The 23,618-nt window shown below is 37.6% G+C and overlaps 2 protein-coding genes across 3 annotated transcripts in view; both read left to right on the top strand.

Annotated features, from left to right (window-relative positions):
* Positions 1-896, top strand: part of CWC22 (CWC22 spliceosome-associated protein) — a 63,390-nt gene extending 62,494 nt beyond the window's left edge. For both annotated transcript variants that reach the window (XM_011966295.1, XM_011966297.1), the window contains exon 20: positions 56-896. In XM_011966295.1, the coding sequence (XP_011821685.1) occupies positions 56-639 (584 nt within the window). In that variant the 3' untranslated portion in view covers positions 640-896. The remainder of the gene's footprint in view (positions 1-55) is intronic.
* ZNF385B (zinc finger protein 385B) overlaps positions 1-23,618 on the top strand; it is a 572,754-nt gene that overhangs the window by 62,423 nt on the left and 486,713 nt on the right. The window lies entirely within an intron of this gene.

The raw sequence follows: 23,618 nt of genomic DNA, 5'->3' as shown, positions 1-23,618 counted from the left end.
ATTATGAAATTAAGATTGAAATAAAAGCTAACTGTCTTTTATTTTACACATGCAGCTAATGATGTAAGAAAGAAGGGACATGGAAAGACCAGAAGTAAAGAAGTAGATAAATTGATCAGAAACCAGCAAACAAATGATAGGAAACAAAAAGAAAGAAGACAGGAACACAGGCACCAGGAAACAAGGACTGAGAGAGAAAGGTCAGAAAAACACAGAGATCAAAATTCAAGAGATTCAAATTGGAGAGATCCTATAACAAAGTACACATCAGACAAAGATGTTCCTTCTGAACGAAATAACTACAATAGAGTTGTGAATGACAGAGACCAAGAAATGCATATAGATTTAGAAAATAAGCATGGGGATCCCAAAAAGAAGAGAGGAGAGAGAAGAAATTCTTTTTCTGAAAATGAGAAGCATAGATACCGAAATAAAGACAGTGAAAATTTCAGAAGAAAAGATAGATCAAAGTCAAGGGAAATGAATAGAAAGCACTCAGACTCAAGAAGTGATGAAGATAGATATCAAAATGGTGCCGAGAGACGATGGGAAAAATCTAGCAGATATTCTGAACAATCCAGAGAATCAAAGAAAAATCAGGACCGGCGAAGAGAAAAGTCTCCAACAAAACAAAAATAATTCTACAAAATGACATAAAGTGGACATGCTTTATATTCAGTTGAAACAAATTATTTTTTACTTTGATTGGCAAACTTTATAGAGAATTCTTGTATAAAGTACTGGTTTGTATTTGTAAATTTAAAAAATGTTTTCATTTTAACATGTTTTATAATTGATACATCTCAAGGCCCTATACATAAAATTATTTGAAAAGATTCACTAGAAAGGGATGTAAGTCTTGCTTATATTTTGTGAATAAAATGATCAAATGCTCATTGATTCAGTGATGTTTTTTCAATTGACAAAATATTTTTTTGAATTGTTTAAGAAGCTGTTATAGTGAATTATCAGTGCTTTTTTGTTTGTAACTGAAGACCAAAACAGGTGAACCTTTTCAGTTTAACATTTTTGCTTTGTTAATGAGATGTTATGAATATTTTTCAGGTGGTCACTTTTTTTTTCAAGTAGAGGATTTATTACAATTTTCATATTAGGCTTTGAACAAAGTATGTAATGTGTAATTTTTTTCACAAGTGTTGGTAAAGCTAGGTGTATGTTAGTCTTTAAACCAATACACAGTTTATAATTAGAACTTCTCCCACAGGAAATTTCTTCTCTCTGGACTCCTTGATATCATTTAATTGAAATTCTTTGTGATTAGTGCATTTTTCTCAGCCTTGAAGTTATATCACTGTTGATGAATTAATGTGTATTTAATTTTTAGTTTAGGTTAATAGATCACTGGCAAACATATAGTTGTGAAATATGCAAGCAGCCTAACTGTAATTTCTGGTTTTTATACGAATTTTAAGGGTTTCCATCATTGTAACTGTTAACCGATTAATTAATATGACATTAGTTATTATTTTTGAAATAAATATTTCCTCTAAGATCTTAGACTTGCTGACAAACATTTGACCTTCCTTGCTAAATACAGACTTCTTGTGTTTGCTCACCTTAGAGGTGCATATAGTTCATTTTAGCCAATGTTTGGTTTCAGGAATAGTGGGACCACCATTTTAATGTTTAGTTTTTGGGCATATGCTTATTCAAAATGTTTCCTATTTTTGTTGTTTAACTTGAATATAAATAACAATAAAATTCATGTAAATAAATATTCTCTCCTCCCCACCAACTCACAAAAAGCATTCATTTGAATGAGACAGCTTGGATACATTCCTTTTAGTGTTTTCTCCCTTTGTGTTGGTTAAAATTTGGTCTCATTGGAAGGGACTATCATGGACAGTGCATTCCACAGAACTACAAGCTGAGCAAATTGGATTTAACAAACATGTGGGCCATGAGCCCTAAGGGAAATAGTTTATTTTTTTTTACCTGAATCCTCATCTTCAGGGTTGGTAAAAAGGAAAAAACAGTAGACTAGAAATTTTAGTTTGTTTTCGCCTCTTTAACCTTAGTTTATGACTTTTACATGTAAAAATGGGAACCCATTCATTTTATTAAGTGCTTAAGACCTTAGAGTTATTAGATTATTTTTAAAATGTTATTAATATGTATTAAGCTTCTACTGTTTGCTCAGGTTTGTTTTAGGTACTAGAGATAAAACAGTGAACAGAGTCTCTGCTCTTTGGGACTTACAGTTCAGGGGTGGGAGATGGTAAACGGACAATAAATAAATAAATAAATATGTGATATATCCAGTAGTGATAAGTGCTATGAAGAAAAGTAAAGCACAGAAAGGCAAGACTGAGTGAGAACAGTCAGAGCAGTTCTCTGATGAGGTGATGCTTGTCCAGATATCTGAACAGAGTGAGGACTTGAGACATGTGAATTCCTTGGGAAGAACTATGTAGGCAGAAGGAACAGCTGAAATACAGATGTTTTTTGGAACAGCTGAAATACAGATGTTTTTTGATAGCAAATATTGCCTGGAAATTTTTGTTTACATTTCCTATTCTACTTAATTTGTGTTTTGTCTTATGTGTGTGTTCTCCTCACTATTTTATATACTCTTATACAAGCAATTAATACCTAACTACCTCTAGCAGAAATATTTTTAGTGTAAGTGAGTTATATCAGAAGCGGAGACTAGAAGCTGGATTGAGGAACTATGCTGTTCTGCCTTCAAAATGCATTTCTACAGAGTCAACTATGATGTATTCATATGTACTGTCTGCCACTCAGGAAGATTTTTCACCTTCATCCTTTTAATGTGTAAATAAGTAACATGTTGCCTGTGTTTGCTATTTCTGTATTTTTACACTATTTTTAGGGTTAACATTTTAAGGATCAACTGAATTCTAGATACTTTGCATGCTCATTCCTTTTCCGCTTCTCAATTTCCTTGCTTCCAAAGTTCTAATTCTACATCCCTAGCTACCTACTCCCACTTTCATCCCCTTTAGGTTGGCTTTCAAATCATACCACCTCTGATATCCCTCCTTGAAGCATCATACTTTGGCCACTTCCCAAGCAGTTCACCTGCTTTAGTACCACTATTCTAGAAATCCTTTCACCTCAGCAAACCTTCTGATCCATTGACTTTGTTATAATCAGTTACCAATCCCTGCCCCAGCATTTCTTTACTTTCCCCATTCCATGATCTGTCATTTGAATGGATAAATGAACAAATCAACAAATTTAATTCTTTCAAAACAACCCCAGGGGAATTGGTATTGTCTTCCCACATCACAGAAGAGGAGACTGGAGTCCAAAGAAATTAATTAGGCTCAGGCCACAAAGTTGGTAAGTAGTAGGATTTAACTCAGATCATCTTCATTCCAAAGCACAACTGGAGGATGAATAAAAGCCAGAGAGAAGGATTTGAGAATCACCTCTGTCTCTTAGCAGCTGTGTGAACTTAGGCAAATTATTTCACTTTTCTGACCTTCTGATTAATCTTTAAAATACTTCTGTCTACCTTACACAGTTGTAGTGATAATTATATGAAATAATGAAGTCAAAGGCCCTAGAGTAGCTTGTAACACAGTGGGCATTCAGCAGTTTTCTTTTTTCACAGCATACAGCAAAGATTTGGAAGAAAATTCAGGCTCCAACTGGTTCATTCTGACTGCTGCTTTCCGTCTGTAATGCCGTTTATAGTTTTTTAAAAAAAATGTGTTAAAGTAGCAGCACAGCAAAACGAATTGATTGTTTTGGAGTCAAGGTGTGACAGAGTAATTTTCCATCACTTCTATCATAGTACCTCTTTCCCAGATGTACATATCCTGTTAGCTAAAGCAACCTACTTCCTGTGTCTTATACCACTACTTCACATTTCTCAAATGTATTATCAGAAACAAAGGTTTTGGCTACCCATGATAGTTATGAGTGAGGTTTTTATTCTTGACTTGCTTTGTTTACACCATTTTCATTTTGACTTAACTGATGTGTAATCCCCCACCCCCACCCCCACCCCGGCAAAAAAACCTCATAGATCAGCAGATTAAAATCTTCCCCATAGATTTTTTTTTTAGAATCCTGATGCCTTTGTTTTCCAAACCAATTCTCACTTTTTCCAGTGTAGTCAAATGTCCTTTCTGTCTGATCTTTCAAGTTCTTTCATTCTGTTCTGTGTATGTTCCATGGAATGTTTCCTCAGTCAAGCAAACTTTAATACCCACTGATACTATAGGAGAGAGCACAGAGTGTCCAGTGTGACGTCTTGGAAACCTGTTCCCTTAACATGGACATTTTCACATTACACACTTTCAAACACTCATGGAAACATCTCCAAATGGTATTCCTGGCTCTCATTGTGATCTCGTGTACCCTCAGCCCTGAACATGCTCTGCAACTTCCTTTTGTACTCACCTACATATTACTAAACCTTGTTAAAAACCTCTGAGTCTATTGCATATCTCCAATTAAAACTTCAGCTTCTTGAAGTTGGTTAATTGTATCTATGCATTTTATGTTTACTAGACATAAAAATGAAGACAAGTCTCTACCATTCCCACCTTCCCCTCCCGCCACCCAAAGTTCATGATTTATGGTGAGAAACTAAGCTATTGAGTTCATTTCAGATCATCTTAGGCACAGGTAAAAGAGGCAATGAGATAACAACCCAAAGTCACACAGAGGTTTCCATGTCTGTGTATATATTGCAGAAAAGAGCGCAAGTTCCTGTGGCTGAAATGGAGGTATCTGCTTTTAGGAAAGGACTCAGGTTTCATATAGAGAAACTTAGTACCATTTAATTTGAATACTATTTGGCAACTGCAAATTAAGTCTGACTGGAATTTTAATCTCACCATTACCACTTTCCGGCTGTTGACATTTAGGCAGGTCTTTGAACCTCTTAGTTTTTTTACCTGTACAATGGTACAATTATAGCACCTCCCTCAAATGGTAGGTGATCTCTGTGGTATACTTAGAACGGTGCCTGCAACTAAATGCTCAGTGTGCTATTATTGCTGTTACTGGTTTTATTCTTACCATTTTCATTAAAGCTGACATAATACCATTAGACCAGGAATTGCAAACTCTAATACCTACAGGGTCCAGGTGAATATCACAAATGAGACAAATTGGGTAGTGAATTGGAGTCATTTAAAGGCAGCAGCATTTACTCAGCTTCATCCCATTCCGCCTTTAAAATGACGACAAGGTTGACCATCTGCCTGGTATTTGAAAGAATTAAAGAATCAGAATTTTTATGTAGCTTCTGATTTTTAAATGTTGACAATTGTTAAACAGGCTAGAATTAACCTGTCCAAACAAAATTATCTACAGGCAAACTAACTTTACAGTAGCTAATTTGTGACTCCACTCTAGACCCTCAAAAACTATTACTTAATTTCGGAATGGCACTGTTATACAAAGAAGGTCATTTTTCAGTTTCTGCTCCTCATAGAGTGGGAAGATAAGGTCCTTCATCTTTCTTGAAAAACCTTTTACTTTGCTAACCTCAGCAATCCCCACTAGCTAAATTGCTCTAAAACTTTTGTCAGGTTTTAGTTCTGCACTTCATTGGCCTACTCCCTCCCTGTAATCCAGGGATGTAAAATACGTTTTTCCTAAAATCTGCATATTTTCTAACCTCCTGCAATTGGTTCTACCAATCTCCCATCACCTGAGTTTGCATTGCTAGTCTATATCCAAATCACCAAATTGCTTTGGAAAAACTTTGGCATGGACCCCTATCTTCCCACACAGACCGCTGTCACCATAGTTCTGGCCCTTTTAACTTGTTCTTTTCTGTTTGAACTGTTAGACAATAGTTTATTGGTCATCTCTGCTGTGTGTCATGTACTGAGTTGCTGAGGATATAGCCATGAGCAACAGAGACCTCAGTTGAGCCTAAATTATTGCAGGAGGAAGCAGAAAATTATCAAGTTTTTTTGTTTGTTTTTTGTTTTGTTTTTTGGTTTTTGGTTTTTTTTGAGACAGAGTCTCCCTCTGTTGCCCAGGCTGGAGTGCAGTGGCGTGATCTCGGCTCACTGCAAGCTCTGCCTCCCAGGTTCACGCCATTCTCCTGCCTCAGCCTTCCCAGCAACTGGGACTACAGGCGCCCGCCACCACGCCTGGCTAATTTTTTTGTATTTTTAGTAGAGATGGGGTTTCACTTGTGTTAGCCAGGATGGTCTCGATCTCCTGACCTCGTGATCTGCCTGCCTCGGCCTCCCAAAGTGCTGGGATTACAGGCGTGAGCCACCACGCCCGGCCAATAATCAGGTTTTTTTAAAAATAAAAACTTACACTTTGAAAAATGTTAGCCATTCAGAAAAGCTGAGAGAATAATGCAGTGACCACTTACGTATCATCCACCTAGATTCAGATTAATCGAAAGCATTATTTTCATCCTGTCACTGCCTTATACGTTGAAGCAATGACTCTTTCAGCCCATAGGATACATGTAAATTTCCACCCTGTTACTTTAGTTTCTTTAAACTTCAAGTTCAACCTGTCTTTCCTTAATGTTTGCTCTAGGAGCTGCCATCCTTTAAGCAAGACGATGTGACAGACATGTCAGTGTCTAATTTTTACAGGAACAACTGTAAGGTAAGAGATATCCCAATTTTACGGCTTGCACGCTGGTGTTTACCCAGCTAAGACATGGCAGAACCAGGACTGCATCAGCCACATGATCCCACTTGACAAGTGAAAACGTTTTTTGCTGATTGCCTTGCTGCACAAACACTGCTGGACAGGGCTGGTTATTTACTGTCCTGAAAAGACATTGTTCTTTCTCATCTCTGGATGTCTGCCTCCAGTGTACGTTTCCACTTGAAATATCCTTTTCTGTTCGCCTATCCAAAGCTTTCAAAATTCAGCACATCTACCTTGCTACTCTCATAAAAGTATGCAATTCAAGCCTCATGTGTTAAAAGACCCTGTGATCAGTACTTAATGCATTGTGCATTGAGATCATTTTTATCATTTATCCTTTTTTTTTAATTTCAGCTTTTATTTTTTATTTTTATTTTTTTTGAGACACAGTCTCACTCTGTTGCCTAAGCTGGAGTGCAGTGGTGTGATCTTGGCTCACTGCAACCTCCGCCTCCCAGATTCAAGTGGTTCTCCTGCCTCAGTCTCCTGAGTAGCTGAGATTACAGGCGTCTGCCACCATGTCTGGCTAATTTTTGTATTTTTAGTAGAGATGGGGTTTCACCATGTTGGCGAGGCTGGTTTCAAACTCCTGACCTCATGATCTGCCCACCTCAGCCTCCCAAAGTGCTGGGATTACAGGCGTGAGCCACCCTGACTGGCCTCAGCTTTTATTTTAGATACAGGGATACTATGTAGGACTGTTATATGGGTATGTTAGACCCAGGTAATGAGCTAGTACCTAATAGGTAGTTTTTCGATTCATGCCCCCATCCCCATCCCCTCCCTCTCCTCTCTAGTAGTCTGTGGTATCTCTTGTTCCAATGTTTATGTCCATATTAGCTCCCACTTATAATTGAGAAATGTGGTATTTGGTTTCTATTCATGTTATCTGCTTGGGATAATGGCCACTGGTTGCATCCATGTTGTGACAAACGACATAATTTCATTTTTTCTGGCTGTGTAATATTCCGTGGGGTATGGGTACCATGTTTGTTTTCTCCAATCCACCATTGATGGACACCTAGGTTGATTCCATGTCTTTGCTGTTGTGAATAGCACGGTGATGATGATAGGAGTGTGTGTGTCTTTTTGGTATAATGATCTACATTATTTTGGGCATATATATCCAGTCATGGGATTGCTGGGTCAAATGATAGCTCTGTTTTATATTCTCTGAGAAATCTTCAAACTGCTTTCCACAATGGCTGCAGTAATTTACATTCCCACACTGTTCTGTGTGTAAGTGTTCTGTTTTCTCCTCAGCCTTGTCAGCACCTGTTGATTTTTTACTTTTAATAATAGCCTTTCTAACTGGTATGATATGGTATCTCATTGTGGTTTCGATTTGCATTTCTCTGATGATTAGTGATATTGAGCATTTTTTCATGTTTGTTGGTCACTTGAATGCCTTCTTTTGAGGAGTGCCTGTCCATGCCATTTGCCCATTTTTTAAATGGGGTTATTTATTTTTTGCTTGTTGATTTGTTTAAATTCCTTATACATTCTGGATATTAGACCTCTGTCAGATGCATAATTTGTGAATATTTTCTCCCATTCTATAAGTTATCTGTTTACTTGTTGATTATTTCTTTTGTTCAATAAATGGTGCTGGGATAACTGGCAAGCCATATTCAGAAGAATGAAACTAGACCCTTACCTTTTACTGTATACAAAAATTAACTCAAGATGGATTAAAGATTTAAGTGTAAGACCTCAATTTATGAACATCCTAGCAGAAAATATAGGAAACACCCTTATCGTTTATCTTACCCCCTCAAGCAGATTATACATTAATTGGGGGCAGGGGTTTTGTCTTAAACATTGCCTTTCCCTCTGCACCTTGCTATAGGCCAGAGTTTCTTAACCTCAGCACAGTTGACATTTTGCACCAGTTAATTATTTTGTTGTGTAGGGCTATCCTGTGCAACACGGGATATTCAGCAGTGTTCCTGGCATTACCTGCTAGATGCCAAGAGTACAAACCTCCCAGTCCTGTAGTACATCTCCAGACGCTACCAATTATGCCCTGGGGGGAAAGATTGTCCCAGTTCATTACCATTGTCATAGACTTAACATTTAGGAGTTACTCTAGTGGATGGCAATGATGGCACTTCTCCTACACAGCATCACTATTGTCTACTCAAATAAAGCTCTGTAGACTTCTATTGCCCTCTTGTTTTTGTGAGGACAAAATTTGTTTTAAATGAGAAACTCATTTAATAGAGTGGTATACAGCAATGTTCCAACTGTTTTTATTTGTCAAGATACTTTGATAATCTAGGGAAATATGTAGGTTTTCTACAAATATAAGCATCGTTATTAGCCTGTTAATATGATTGTCCCATACAGGTTCTGTTTTCTTACTGTAGTGGTAACCAACTTTCATCTGAGGGACAACTAGCTATGACTATTGAATTATTTTAATGCTATGTTAGAGAACTAGATAATTAGATGATCTAATACCCGAATACCTTCATTTTGTTATGTCCGTATTTTTTTAATGTTTTAATAGACTTTATTTTTTAAAGCAATTTTAGGTTCACAGCAATATTGAGCAAAAGGTACAGAGATTTCCCAGGTACCCTTTGACCTTACATGTGCATAACTCCCCCATTATCAACAACCCCCACCAGCGGGGTGCATTTACTACAATTGACAAACCTACATTGACACATCATCCCCAAAGTCCATAGGTTACCTTGGAGGGTTCACTCTTGCAAGAACCTTAATTTTTTTTTAACCATCTTTTTATTTGTAGAGACAGGGTTTTGCTATGTTGCCCAGGCTGGTCTCAAACTCCTGGGCTCAAGTGGTCCCCCCGCCTCAGCTTCCCACGTAGCTAGAACTGCAGGCACACACCACCTCACACAGCTAATACCTTAATTTTTAATCAGACACTTCAGTGACAGTCAAGTGGTTGTTAAAGTGAATTACTTAGTTGTTTAATCAGTAATTTCGTGCATTACGATACCTAAAAGATTGGGCAAATGAGATTGAATCTGCTGCAAGTCAGCTTCTCTCCTGGTAACAAGAAATCCTGGAATGAGTATCTTTGGTATGAATTAGGAGTCATTGTGAGTTCCATTCTTCATATAGCACCCTGTTTGTTTAATCATAGATCTTCCCTGCCCTAAAACTATTTTTGTGACTAATATATGTGAAGCCCCTGTGAGAGCTGTACTGAACGTATGCTGCTTTTTGTCTGAGGATTGTTCCTCTCGCTGATGAAATGATTCTAGTGAACCAGCCAACAAAATAACTTCCTGGCCTGGCCACACCTAGTACTGCATTCCCCTGGGCACTGTAATTGGTTCAGGAGGGAGCATATGACCTAAGCTGGGCCACAAGGAGTTCTTCTCTTGTAGTTTTTCAATGTGGCTGTGAAACACATGGCCATGTCTAAGGGCATAGCAGAGCAGGAAGGATATTTGTTGCAGCTGGACCATTCACAGATCCATGGAAAAAGGTAGTCTGCAGCAGGAGAGGATCAGTGTAGCTCAAAAGGAAGCAGGGCCCAGAGAGAGGAGCAGAATCTGAACAATTTTGTTTGAGTCCCTGAATTGAGTTGTGGCTGAAGTTAGCCTCCCAGTTACGTGAGCAAATGAATCCTCTTTTACTTAAGCTACTTTGATTCGGATTGGTACCACTTGCACTAAAAGTATCTGTATTAATTCAAGGATTTTCCTGTTGATGGATAGTTTGAATCATTTGGTACAATCAGCTATTCCTACCATACTATACTTTTGCTTGCATACTTTTGCTTGCAGCTCTTTCTTTTAACTATAGATGGAAATAAGTACAGACTCAATATAAGATGCCTATGGAAAAAATACAATAAAGGACCTTTTGGTGTCTCTTAATACTTTATGGAAATATCTAAATGAGAGATTTTTAGATGAGGTTAATTGTTTTACTAGAAATCACTGCTGCATTTTTATAAATTACGGAGAATCTGGCCTTTAACAGCACCCTTCCTGGGCTTTGAAATGCACTGCACAAGTGCAACAATTCAATTCACAAACAAAAATTGGTTTTATATTACCAGTGAGAAGGACTAACCGTAGCTATTTTGGGAGTTGTAATACCTCCTTTAAGCCACAAAGATACTTGAGCACATTACCTTAACAACCAATGTATTCTGGAGATCATTTTACAATATGAAATACTGAATAGCAAGAACATTGTGAACATTTTCAATCTTCTTACACAATACAAATGTAGTCTGAAAATTCCATTACACACAAATACATACAGGCTCTTAAAATACAGGAAATAATGTGAAAAAGTATTACCCCCATTCCTCAAGTCTCTAGAACAATTTTACTCTTCTTAATATAATTTTTTGTCCAGAAAAGGAAAAGACTAAATTCATGGATAGTTATCCAAAGAGGTAAAGGAGAGAAGAGGAAATTGTTTGTGGTGTATGAAAGATGCTGCCTACAGTAGCACAAATAATCCCATTCACAGCTGCCAGCCTGCTAAGCATTGCTTACTTATGCTGCGGGCAACTATTCTGGAAATGACAGGAGGACAGGAAGGCACGAGAAAGGGGCAGACAACTACTGATGAAAGAGTCATCAACTACTGTAGATACTTCTTGGAGATTGGAAGTTGAATTTTACATTTCTTTATATCCCCAGGTTTAATTTTAAAAAAATCGCTTGTAGGTGTTCAATAAACATTTGATAAATGAATGGGGAACAGTTAAGTTATTTTCCTTGAATCCTAGGCAGGATGATTTGATACACTTTGGATTATTGAGGTTTTATGAAATTTTAAATGCAGGGAGAACTACTATTTACCCAATTGAAGTCCAAATATAAGCATTTTATGGTAAACCAGGAGAAAGCAGAAGGCAAAAATGCATTAGCTTAAAACCTAGAACACCAAATGAAGATAAAATGTATGCATGAAAGTGTGTTAAAGAAAATCATTGCACTGCCCTGCAGATGCTCTCCTGGACTTGCCAGCCCCATAAACGCAGTTGCTCTGCTGTGCCTGTACTATTGGAGCAAAGAAAAAGTGGCTATCCCTATGCTCAGTGTTCACAAACCAGTGAGCACTAAGAATGGTTTATAGCCTGACATTTCTTAGAAAAGAAGAAGAAGAAAACTGTTGCATAGTATCAACTAAATTTGAACATACATGTTTCCTATGATTCAGTAATTCTTTTTTTCCTTTTTTTTTTTTTTCTTTTTTTGTTTTTTTGAGACAGAGTCTCACTCTGTCGCCGAGGAAGGTGTGCAGTAGCGCGATCTCGGCTCACTGCAACCTCCACCTCCTGGATTCAAGCACTTCTCCTTCCTCAGCCTCCTGAGTAGCTGAGATTACAGGCATCGGCCATCACACCTGGCTAATTTTTGTCTTTCTTGTAGATACGGGGTTTTACCATGTTGGCCCAGCTGGCCTCAAACTCCTGACCTCGTGATGCACCCGCCTCGGCCTCCCAAAGTGCTGGGATTACAGGCGTGAGCCACTGTGCTCGACTTGATTCAGCAATTCTACTCTTAGGTATTTATTCAATAAAAATGTGCACACAGGTGCAACAAAAGACATGCACAACAGCCAAAATTGAAAATAACCCAAACATTCAAATTTGTGTTATATTCATGCAACGAATAAAATGCACATAATGAAAGTGATAAAACCACAGCTACATTCAATAACATGAATGTGTCTAACAAGCATATATGCTGAATACAGAAGCCAGACAAAGGAATGCACAGTATATGATCCCATCTACATGAAGTTGTAAAACAGGCAAAACTAATCGAGTCAGAATAGTGGTTACCTTTGAGGAGGAGAATGGGGTAATGTTGAAGAAGGGATAAGTGTTGGGAAAAAACTACTGGGGTGTTAGTAATATTCTTTTCTCAGACATAAGTGTTAGTTACGCAAGTGTATTCATTTTACATTGAATTGTAAATCCTTAGGATTTGTACACTTTCTGTTCAGTAGAAATAGCAAAAGAAGCTATGTAAAAGTCTCCTAGAATAACCTTTGCTTTTGACCTTCTTTTCAACTCAAATACAGCTGAAATTATTGCCTTATCTTAACTGTAGACAAAGATGCATGAAGTGGGAGATTATAACGTGGCCATAAATTTCTCGAATCCCTCTATGTATACCCCTTATTATCATGAGATATACTCCTTCACTTCACCCTTGGGACCAAAATAGATATCCAATGCCAAATCTGAGTTTTTGTCTGAACCATAATTAGAATTTCAACTTTTTTACCCCAGGTATATTTTTTCACACCTCTGTGAGAGGTTTAAATCCAGCATATGACTTACTTTGGCCAATGGAACATTAGCAACTATGATGCATGCAGAAGCTCGAATAGTTCTTGTGCATAGAAGATTGGCCTGTCCTGATGCTGGAAATCCTTTCATCACCAAGAGAATGAGCCCCAGTTACATTGCTGGATAATGAGAGATCATGACCATTTCTCTAACCAATATTTGGCCAACTGCCACACATTGTAGTAAGCCCACTTCAGACCAGTCAGCCTGCCAAGTGCCAGAAATGTGAGTGAGCCTTGAGCTGTCTGGCACGGACCAGAAGGACAGAACTTTGAGAACTAATAACTATTTGCTCTTTTAAGTCACTAGTTTTGGAGTATTAATAGTTTGCTACACAACAAAAGCCGTCTAATACAAAAAAGAATCCCTGAACTTTTTGCACAGCAACTAGTATAACACTGCGTACTGTTAAACACTTAATAAATTTATTTAATCATGAGAGAGATTTCCTCTTCTGGTCTTTTCTCCTAAGTAGTCAGTTTTGCAACCTAAAACCTCAATATTTAGCTTCACGAATGTTAAATGTTCAAAATTCCTGTTTCATTGTTCTTGTCATTGTCAGTTTTGTTTTGTTTTATATACTAGCCTCTTGGAAGGCCTCAGGAATGACCTTTAGATATGTTAAGGTTTTCCCTGAAAGCCATAGTGATTACTGTTTCTATCACCATGGTTTAGAAAATAACAGTCGAAACTTGTTCAGCAGCTGCATGATTTCTTTTTAATGGATACATTTTGTCAGAGACATGTTGAACAAATTTACTATGGAGGGTTGTGGAATCTCCTTTAAGCCTTTGAAGAAAAGAATTCCCTCCTATTTGAGCATATAAGGCATCTCCTGTTTGATCTCTTGGTCCCTACTGACCCTGTGGTTTTAGCATATGCCAAGATGGAACATAAAGAAGAAAGCCCAGGCCAGGCGCAATGACTCACGTCTGTAATCCCAGCACTTTGGGAGGCTGAGGCAGGCAGATCACCTGAGGTCAGGAGTTCGAGACCAGCCTGGCTATCATGGTGAAACTCCATCTCTACTAAAAATACCAAAAATTAGCCAGGCATAGTGGCGGGCACCTGTAATCCCAGCTACTCAGAAGGCTGAGACAGGAGAATCGCTTGAACCCATGATGCAGAGGTAGCAGTGAGCCGAGATCACACCAGCCTGGGCAACAAGAGCAGAACTCCGTTTCAAAAAAAAAAAGAAAACCAAAAAGAAGAAGAGCGTCTCTGCAGTGTGGTAGGACTGCTGTCCTATCAATTAAGAACATTAATTTTTATAATGTTCTTAACTCTAAGAGACTTGTGGTTCATAATCTGGGTTTTTAGGAGAATCCTATGTATAATCAATTAGCTCTGTTGGCTATGCCATTGTCGGCGATGCCCCTCTCTTTTTGTTACTGTCCATCTGGTGTATATTACTGATCAGAAGTGTAGGGTGGAGGAGATTGTGGTGAATGGTTAACACAGTATATGGACACAGTAAAAAACCCAACCCAAGTATATGCTCCACTGATAGAGGCCCAATAGTATCACCTTTAAAAAACAGCTAGCAGTAGTGTAGGGAATGCTGCTATCCTGCTTTTCTACTGGTCTCAACTACTTTAATTTGAAAAGGGTAAAAACAAGTGTATGTGGTAGGTGTTTTGAAACATTAAGTGATACATTTTTCGTTCTCCTTCCATCTCCCCATTATTTTCTATTACCCAGTACTCCCTTTCTGCTTTTAAGTCATTAGACAGGGGGCCACATTGTGCTCATTGGGAGATGTCCCTGTAGAAACAGAGAACAAAGATGTCAAGCCTTGGCTTTTGAGTTTCAAAAGTTGTAGTACAAGAGTAAGTCAGAGCTACCTGGAGAAGAGTGTGATGAGGCAGAATTTGTTTTTATAACTCCAATTTAAGATAAGGTTTTTCTAAACTTCAAGAGAGAATATATGACCCCATATAAATTTGAAATTGTGAAAGTTAATGCTATGGTTTGGCTGAGTCCCTACCCAAATCTCAACTTGCATTGTATCTCCCAAAATTGCCACATGTTATGGGAGGGACCCAGGAGGAGGTAATTGAATCATGGGGGCGAGTCTTTCCCCTGCTATTCTTGTGATAGTGAATATGTCTCACCATTTTAAAAGGGAAACAGAGCATAAAAGTTCAGAAAATTTGTAGCCTGATGACGCAGTAGAAAAGAAAAACTTATTTTTTGAGAAGAAATTCAAGCCAGCTCTAGACATTTGCATAAGTAGCAAGGAGCCTTATGTTAATCCCCAAGACCATGGGGAAAATGTCTCCAGGCCATATCAGACAACTTCCCAGAAGCCCCTCCCATCACAGGCCTGGAGGCTCAGGAGGAAAAAGTGGTTTTGTGGGCCGGGCCCGGGATCCCCATGCTATGTGCAGCCTAGGGACCTGGTGCCCTGTGTTCCAGCCGCTTCAGCCATGGCTGAAAGGGGCTAACATAGAGCTCAGGCTGTGGCTTCAGAGGGTTGAAGCCCCAACCCTTGGCAGCTTCCATGTGATGTTGAGCCTGTGGGTGCATGGAAGTCAAGAATTGAGGTTTGAGAACCTCCACCTAGATTTCAGAAGATGTATGGAAATGCCTGGATGCCCAGGCAAAAGTTTGCTACAGGAGCAGGGCACTCATGAAGAACCTCTGCTAGGGCAGTGAGGAAGAGAAAAGTGGGGTTGGAGCCCCTACACAGAGTCCATACTGGGGCACTGCCTAGTGGAGCTATGAGAAGAGGGCCACCATCCTCCAGACCCCAAAATGGTAGATCCACTGGCAGCTTGCACCATGCACCTGGAAAAGTCACAATCAGTGCCAGCCCATGAAAGCAGCCAGGAAGGAGGCTGTATCCTGAAAAGCCACAGGGGTGGAGCCGCCCAAGACCATAGGAACCCACCTCTTACATCAGGGTGACCCAGATGCAAGAGATGGCATCAAAGGAGATCATTTTGGAGCTTTAAGGTTTGACTGCCCTGCTGGAATTCAGACTTACATTGGCCCTCTAACCCCTTTGTTTTGGCCAATTTATTCCATTTGGAATGGCTGTATTTACCCAATACCTGTACCCCCATTGTATCTAGGAAGTAACTTGTTTGGTTTTGACTTTACAGGCTCACAGGTGGAAGGGACTTGCCTTGTCTTGGATGAGACTTTGGACTGTGGACTTTTGGGTTAATGCTGAAGTGAGTTAAGATTTTGGGGGACTATTGGGAAGGCATGATTGGTTTTGAAATGTGAGGACATGAGATCTGGCAGGGTCAAGGGTGGAATGATATGGTTTGCCTGTGTCCCCACCCAAATCTCACCTTAAATTGTGTCTCCCAGAATTCCTACATGTTGTGGGAGGGACCCAGGGGGAGGTAATTGAATCATGGAGGCTGGTCTTTTTTGTGCTATTTTCATGATAGTGAATAAGTCTCAGGAGATCTGATGAGTTTATCAGGGTTTCCACTTTTGCTTCTACCTAATTTTTCTCTTGTCGCCACTGTGTAAGAAGTGCCTTTTGGCAGGGCGCAGTGGCTTATGCCTATAATCCCAGCATTTTGGGGGCCAAGGTGGGCAGATCATGAGGTCAGGAGATCAAGACCATCCTGGCCAACATAATGAAACCTCATCTCTACTAAAAATACAAAAATTAGCTGGGCATGGTGGCAGATGCCTGTAATCCCAACTACTCGGGAGGCTGAGACAGGAGAATCACTTGAACTTGGGAGGTGAAGGTTGCAGTTAGCCAAGATGGTACCACTGCACTCTAGCCTGGTGACAGAGCTAGACTCCATCTCAAAAAAAAAAAGAAAAAAAAAGTGGCTTTTGCTTCCTGCCATGATTCTGAGGCCTCCCCAGTATGTGGAACTGTAAGTTCAATTAAACCCCTTTTTGTTCCCAGTTTTGGGTATGTCTTTATCCGCTGCATGAAAACAAACTAATACCGTTAAGGAGGCTTGTATTCTGCTGCCTTTCTGGGTTACCTGGAAAATGACAAGCCCCACAGAATTCTTTATATCACCATAGCACTAGAGAATAGATTAGAAATTTCTGAATATAATGAATAGACAGAAGAATCATAGGAAGTCTTACAGAGTCCTTGCAAGACTCAACCAGGAGAGGGAAGTAGCCAGAAGACTTTTTTGTGAAGATGACACTGAGAACCTGTGGATTTGTGATGTTGGGCTTCATAACAAGGAGGAAAAAAGCACAGCAACAGCTATAATGTGGAACCCATGACTAGAGGACAAATGAAAACTCAGACATTGCTGGATTTTCCAGTGTAGAAGAGTGATGATAATTGAAATATTTCAAGATAGGCCCATGACAATCAGGAATGAGACACTCAACCTAGGGGAGAAAATGAAGAGCAAGAAAATAATGAATTTGCTGGATTTACCCAAAATTGACTAGATTAATTTTTCTACTACTAAATAGAATAGAGTTCAAAATAGGTGTTGAATGCAAGTAAAATTGTATACCTTATGATCTAGAGCAGAGGGGTTGTGACAATAATGCAGGGCCAGATCATGAAGAGCATCATTAACTGTGCTATGGGGAGTCATTGAAGGGCTTCAAAGACAGGATCAGCTCTGTGATTTAGGGGTTCTCTCTAAGCAATGTGCAGGCTGTATTAAAGAACACACATATTAGAGGAAGGTGCCTAAGTGATAGACTAGGTGGTGGGGAGTCACTGGGAGAGAGAAGATTCATTGTTGAGGGATTTGCTTAGGATAAGGTTTAATTACACTAGATCTAATTTCTATGATAGGACACAGAAATTCTATTATATTGAAAGTAACTTTATCAAGAAAAGATTGAGAATCCTTAGGAACAAATCCAAGTTAACGTAATCATAATCCTGCCTGGATACAGGAGAAATAACATAAACTTATCTGAGGAACTTAATTTTGTATAGGAAGATTTAAGAGATAGTCTTATGTTATTTGAATATGTATGCTAGCTCCTTTGCATCCACTTAGGGTGTAGAATAATAGAAAGTCACAAGGAAACATTGCTCCTACCCTAACAAGAATGAAAGGCTATAACAAATGCATAGGTTTGGTTCAACAAAAGAGAGCTGAGGATGCAAAAAAGACTAATGAATTAAATCAAAGTGAGAGAAGAAATCCTCAGCTACTCCACCCTTGTAGAAAAGCTGGAGGAGGAGGAAGCTGCCACAAAAGGAAATAAGAAGAAAATGGCTGAGCTTTTTAACATATTTTTAAAGGCCAAATAAAGCCTGGTGTGATGATTCAGAAACCCTAAGTGGCCCATACACAAATACAGTTTGCTCTTTTCAAATCTTTTCCAAAGACCTCCACTGAGTCATTGCTGGCAAGATTGGGGAAGGACAGAGAAATGGAGAGGTTTATCCTCCAGAAGCACAGGCTAAAGTATGAAGGAAGACAGGAGAATGGAGGGAATTCCACAAAGCACTATAGGCCTGAGAATGGGGAGCTTTCTATGGTTGGGTGAGGGGTAGGAGATTTGTGAGAGATGTCACTGCTCTTCTTAGATACAGGTGTGCTGGGCCTGCTGAAACCTGAGGGTAAAGCAGGACAACTGCAAGGAAACTTCCAGGCATTTCAGGCCTCAAAAGTTTAAAGCAGCAGCCCACTGGAGCTGAGAGAGAAATTAAAGAGCTGACAGATAATCCCCTGAAAAACAGGTGCACCAGGCATACCAAAGGCTAAAGTCAGGGAAAGAGAACTTAGGCAAACTCTCCAATTACTCAGATCTCAAGCTGTGCTAAAGGGAATATTCTAATCCTACCCTCAAACCTTTGAAGTCTGTGCTGAACTAAATCTAAAGCATGAGAAAGTCTATACTCATCTCAATTACAGATAGTTTGACCTTCTCTCATTAACAGCCTGACTGAAAAGAAGATACCCTTTTCTGAGTAAAAGTTTTATTTGCTTTCATCTCTATTCCTTTATACACAATGTTAGCATTTAATAAAAATTATGAGATACACAAAGAAGCAAGCAAATATGACTCATACTCAAGAAAGAAAATAGCCACTTGAATAAGACCCAAAGATGATAGAAATGTTGAACATATCAAAGTATTTAAAATAATCATGATAAACTAGCTAATGGTACTAGTAGAAAAAGTGAACAGTATTTGTGAAAAGATAGAGAATATCAGAAAAGCTGTAAAAACTATTTTAAAAAGAGCCTAGATGTGAAAAAATATGATGACAAAGATGAAGAATTCTTTTGTGGGCTTACAAGGCCAGAGTACATACCACAAGAATGAATTCGTGTACTTGAAGATAGGTCAATAGGAATTATATAAACTGACACAAAAGTGAAACATGAGAGAGAAAAAATATGTCTGAGATAAGTGAAACAATATAAAATGATCAATCATACATGTAATTTGAGTTATGGAAAGAGAACAAAAAGAATAAGGTCAAAAATCCTAAATTGATGAAAATCCTCCATGTACATATTCAAGAAACTCAGCAAACTCTAATCTGAATAAATACAAATTAAATTACACATAGGCACATCATAGTCAAACTGCTAACAGAATCCAAGATAAAAGGAACATCTTAAAAGCAGCCAGAGAATAGAAAACACATTGCATACAGATGAATGACAATAAGAATGTTGACAGACTACTCATTAGCAACAACTGAAGGCTAGAAGACAATGGAACAATAGCTTCTAAGTGCTGAAAGAGTAAAACTACAATCTAGTATTCTATACCCAGCAAAATAATCTTCAAGCATGAAGGTAAAATAAACACATTTGCACATGTAGAGAATCTGGAACAATATTCCTCTTTATCAGACCTGCAATTAAATTAATCCTAAGAGAATTTCTTAAGACTGAAGAAAAAATATTCCAGAGAGGAAAGGTACCAGACAAAAATTATCAAATAGAAATATACGTATATTCAAATTCCATTTAAAAACTATTGGTTGTTTAAATAAAAATTAATAGCAGTATATTATGGGATTTATAGCATAAATAAAAGTTGAATGTATGAAAAGAATAGCACAAAGTGAAGGAGGGCAGTAATTAGAAGTTCTTTGTTGCAAGATGCTTATGCTATTGATGAAGTCATAAATTAATTGTGGAAGATATACTATGAAAGATAAAGATGCAGTCAGTCTTAGTCGACTCAGGTTGCCATAACAAAACATAGTAGACTGGATGACTTAAACAACTGACATCTATTTCTTATAGTTCTGGGGGTTGAGAAGTTCAAAATCAAGGTGCCAGCCAATTTTGTTCCTGGTGAGGGCTCTCTTCCTGGCTACTTTCTCACTATGTCACCATATAGTGGAGAGAGAAAGCAAGCAAGTTCTCTGGTCTCTTCTTATAATGATAGTAACTATATCACGAGGACCCCACACTCATGACCTCATTTAAACCTAATTACCTTTCAAAAGCCTCATCTCCAAATGCTAACACATTGGGGGTTAGAGTTTCAACATATGAATTTTGAGGAAACAAAATTCAGTCCATATCAGTTACATATTGTAATCTCCACCAAGAGGCGCAACTAAAAAGTCAATTGAGAAGCTAAAATAGAATATATTTTAAAAGACTGGATTCACTCAAGAGATGACAGGGAGAAACAGATATAAAGAGAAAATGGGACAGATAGAAAAAAAATCACAAACATGGTAGAATTAAACACAAACACATCAATAATTGCATGAAAGGTAAATGGAGTATCGAGCTTTTCAGTTAAAATAAGTGGAAGCCAGTCTAGATAAAAATTCAGACTCAATTATGCTATTTATCAGTAATACATTTTAACTGTAAAGACAAACAGAAAGTAAAAGAATGGAAAAGATATGTAATGCATATGCTAAACATAAAGAAACTGGTATGACTCTCTAAATATCAGACTCTGTAAAACAGAGTATTCCTAGATAAAAGAGGGACATTTCATAGTCATACAAGAGAAAATAATGTCTATGCACCTAATATAAAGCTCCTAAATGCTTGAAGTAATAGTGTGAAATAGATGCAAAATTATAGTTGGAGATTTTGATACCTCAGTAATCCATAGAGCAATTAGATAAAAAAATTAATAAAGGTATAGAAGATTAGAGAAACTCTATGAACTAAATTCACCTAATTTAGTTATAAAATAACCAAACCAAAACAATACAATTATTCTAAATTGCACATGGAAAATATATCAAGATAGACCGTACTGGGCCGCAAAACAAGTTGTAATAAATTTCAGTGATTAAAATCATACAGAATGTATGTCTCTGACCACAATAGTATTAAGCTAGATTAATATAGTAAAATATCTAGAGAATCTTCAAATATTTGGAAAATAAATTTTTAAATAACTCATGGATCAAAGAAGAAACCACAAGATAAGTAAAAAAATATTTAGCAATGAAATGGCAATTAGATACAGCATTTGAAAATTTGTGGCATACATACTAAAGCTGAACTTAGAGATAAATCTATGGCTTTAAATGCTTATATTAGAAAAACGAAATATATACATTAAATGATTTATGCTTTCAATTTAAGAAGCTAGAAAAATTGGAGCAAATTAACACAATATAAGTAAAAGAAGTAATTTGAAATTAGTAAAGTAGAAAATGGACACAAAAGATGAACAATATAAAAAAATTGGTTCTTTGAAAAGATTATAAAATTGGTAAACATCTAATAGGACTGATCAATAAAAGAAATAAAGCCAAAATTGTCAATATTAAAAATGATAGGATATTACAAATTATACAGATGTTAAAGGACAAAAAGGGACATTATAAACAATTTTACACAAATAATTTAAACAACCTCAGTAAACAGACAAATTTCAAACATCAAATTACAAAAACGAACATGACAATATATTGAAAACCTCCAAACTCTTATACTTATCAAATAAATTAAAACCTTCATTTGAAATAGAATATAAAACTTGCCACAGTTTCAGAAAATACAGGAAGAAGAGATGCTTCCCAAATTGCTTTAGGAGGTCAGATTGCCCCTATATCAAGACCATACCAGAATATTCAAGGAGAGAAAATTTCAGCCCACTACATACCCAAGAATGGTTAAAATGAAAGACTAACCAACCATGCCAAATGTTGGCAAAGAGTGAATCAGCCAAAACTATCATACAGTCATGGTGGAAATGTATAATGGTATAATATGATATAACCACTTTAATGAAATTTGTAGCAGTTATTTTAAAAGGTAAATATATATTTACTTTATGATCCTGTAATTCCACACCTATGTAATCTAAAAGGATTTAAAATATATTGTTCACCAAAGCCTCGTGCAAAAATGCCTATAGTAGCTTTATAATAGCTAAAACCTGGAATCACCCCCAAGTAGTCGTCAACAGAAAAATAAATAAGCAAATAGTGGTGTCAAATAGAATATTTAAAAAATATTATGTTCAATGAAAGAAGCTAGACATAAGAATAAATATTCTTGATAAATATTCATGATTCTAGAAAAATCAAATCTAGTTAATGGTAATAGAAATCAGGACAGTAGTTGCATGTCATTAAGGGTTGAGGGGAAGGGTCACAAGGGAAATTTCTGAGGTGATGGAAATAATTTATAACTTTATAAGTATTTGGATTTGTCAAAATAATAAATTTGTCAAAATCAAACTGCTTAGTAACTGAATTTTACTGTATATCAATTATAGCTCAATAAATATGGCTGGAAACAAAAAATACTTATGACAATTTATTATTATTATTACCATTATTATTATTTTGAGACATGGTCTAGCTCTGTCGCTCACGTTGGAGTGCAGCTGCTTGATCTCTGCTCACTGCAGCCTGGGCCTCCCAGGCTCAGTGATCCTCCCAACTCAGCTCCTTGCTTTTCTGCGACTAAAGGTGTGCACCACCACACCCGGCTAAATTTTGTATTTTTTGTGGAGATGGGGTTTTGCCATTTTGTCCAGGCTGGTCTCAAACTCCTGAGTTCAAGAGATCCACCTGCCTCAAGCTCGTAAAGTGCTGGGATTACAGGTGTGAACCACTGCACCCAGCCTGACAATATATTTTCATTAAGTAAAATTTACTAATAAAATTACATTTTTCAAATAGAAAGTATTCAGCCTTAAATGTATTACAAAATAGCTTATTGTTTGTGTTAGAAAAATTGAAGCAACTTTCAATAAGATTATTTTAAAATTTTTACCTTTTTGTTTCTATTAAATGATTTTGCAAACTGTCACTTTGTAGCAGGTCAAGTTTGGGACTTTAAAAAGTCTTTTTTCTGTCTTTAAGATTTGATTAATTACCTAGTTATTTAAAATGCTTTGGGCCAGGCTTAGTGGCTCATGCCTGTAATCTCAGCACTTTGGGAGGCCAAGGCGGTCAGATTGCTTGAGCCCAGGAGTTCAAGACCAGCCTGGGCAACATGGAAAATCCCATCTCTACCCAAAATACAAAAATTAGCTGGGTTTGGTGGTGCATGCCTGTAATTCCAGTTGCTCAGGAGGCTGAGGTGGGAGGATAACTTGAGTCAGGGGAGGCTGCAGTGAGACAAGATTGTGGTACTGCATTCTAGCCTAGGTGACCGAGCGAGACCCTGTCTCAAAAAATAAAATAAAATGCTTTGAAGCCTAAACAAATCCTTTAAAAACCTACCAGTGTCAGTGCCTCTTTTACCAATGGGCCTCATTCTAACCTTTCTATACACACAGTAAGTAAAAAAATAAATCAGTCTTGTCTCTG

Source organism: Mandrillus leucophaeus, unplaced genomic scaffold (assembly GCF_000951045.1).
Source record: "Mandrillus leucophaeus isolate KB7577 unplaced genomic scaffold, Mleu.le_1.0 Scaffold754, whole genome shotgun sequence".
Classification (NCBI taxonomy): Eukaryota; Metazoa; Chordata; class Mammalia; order Primates; family Cercopithecidae; genus Mandrillus; species Mandrillus leucophaeus.
The sequence above is the reverse complement of the archived record's forward strand: the minus strand, read 5'-3'. Positions and strand labels throughout refer to the sequence as shown.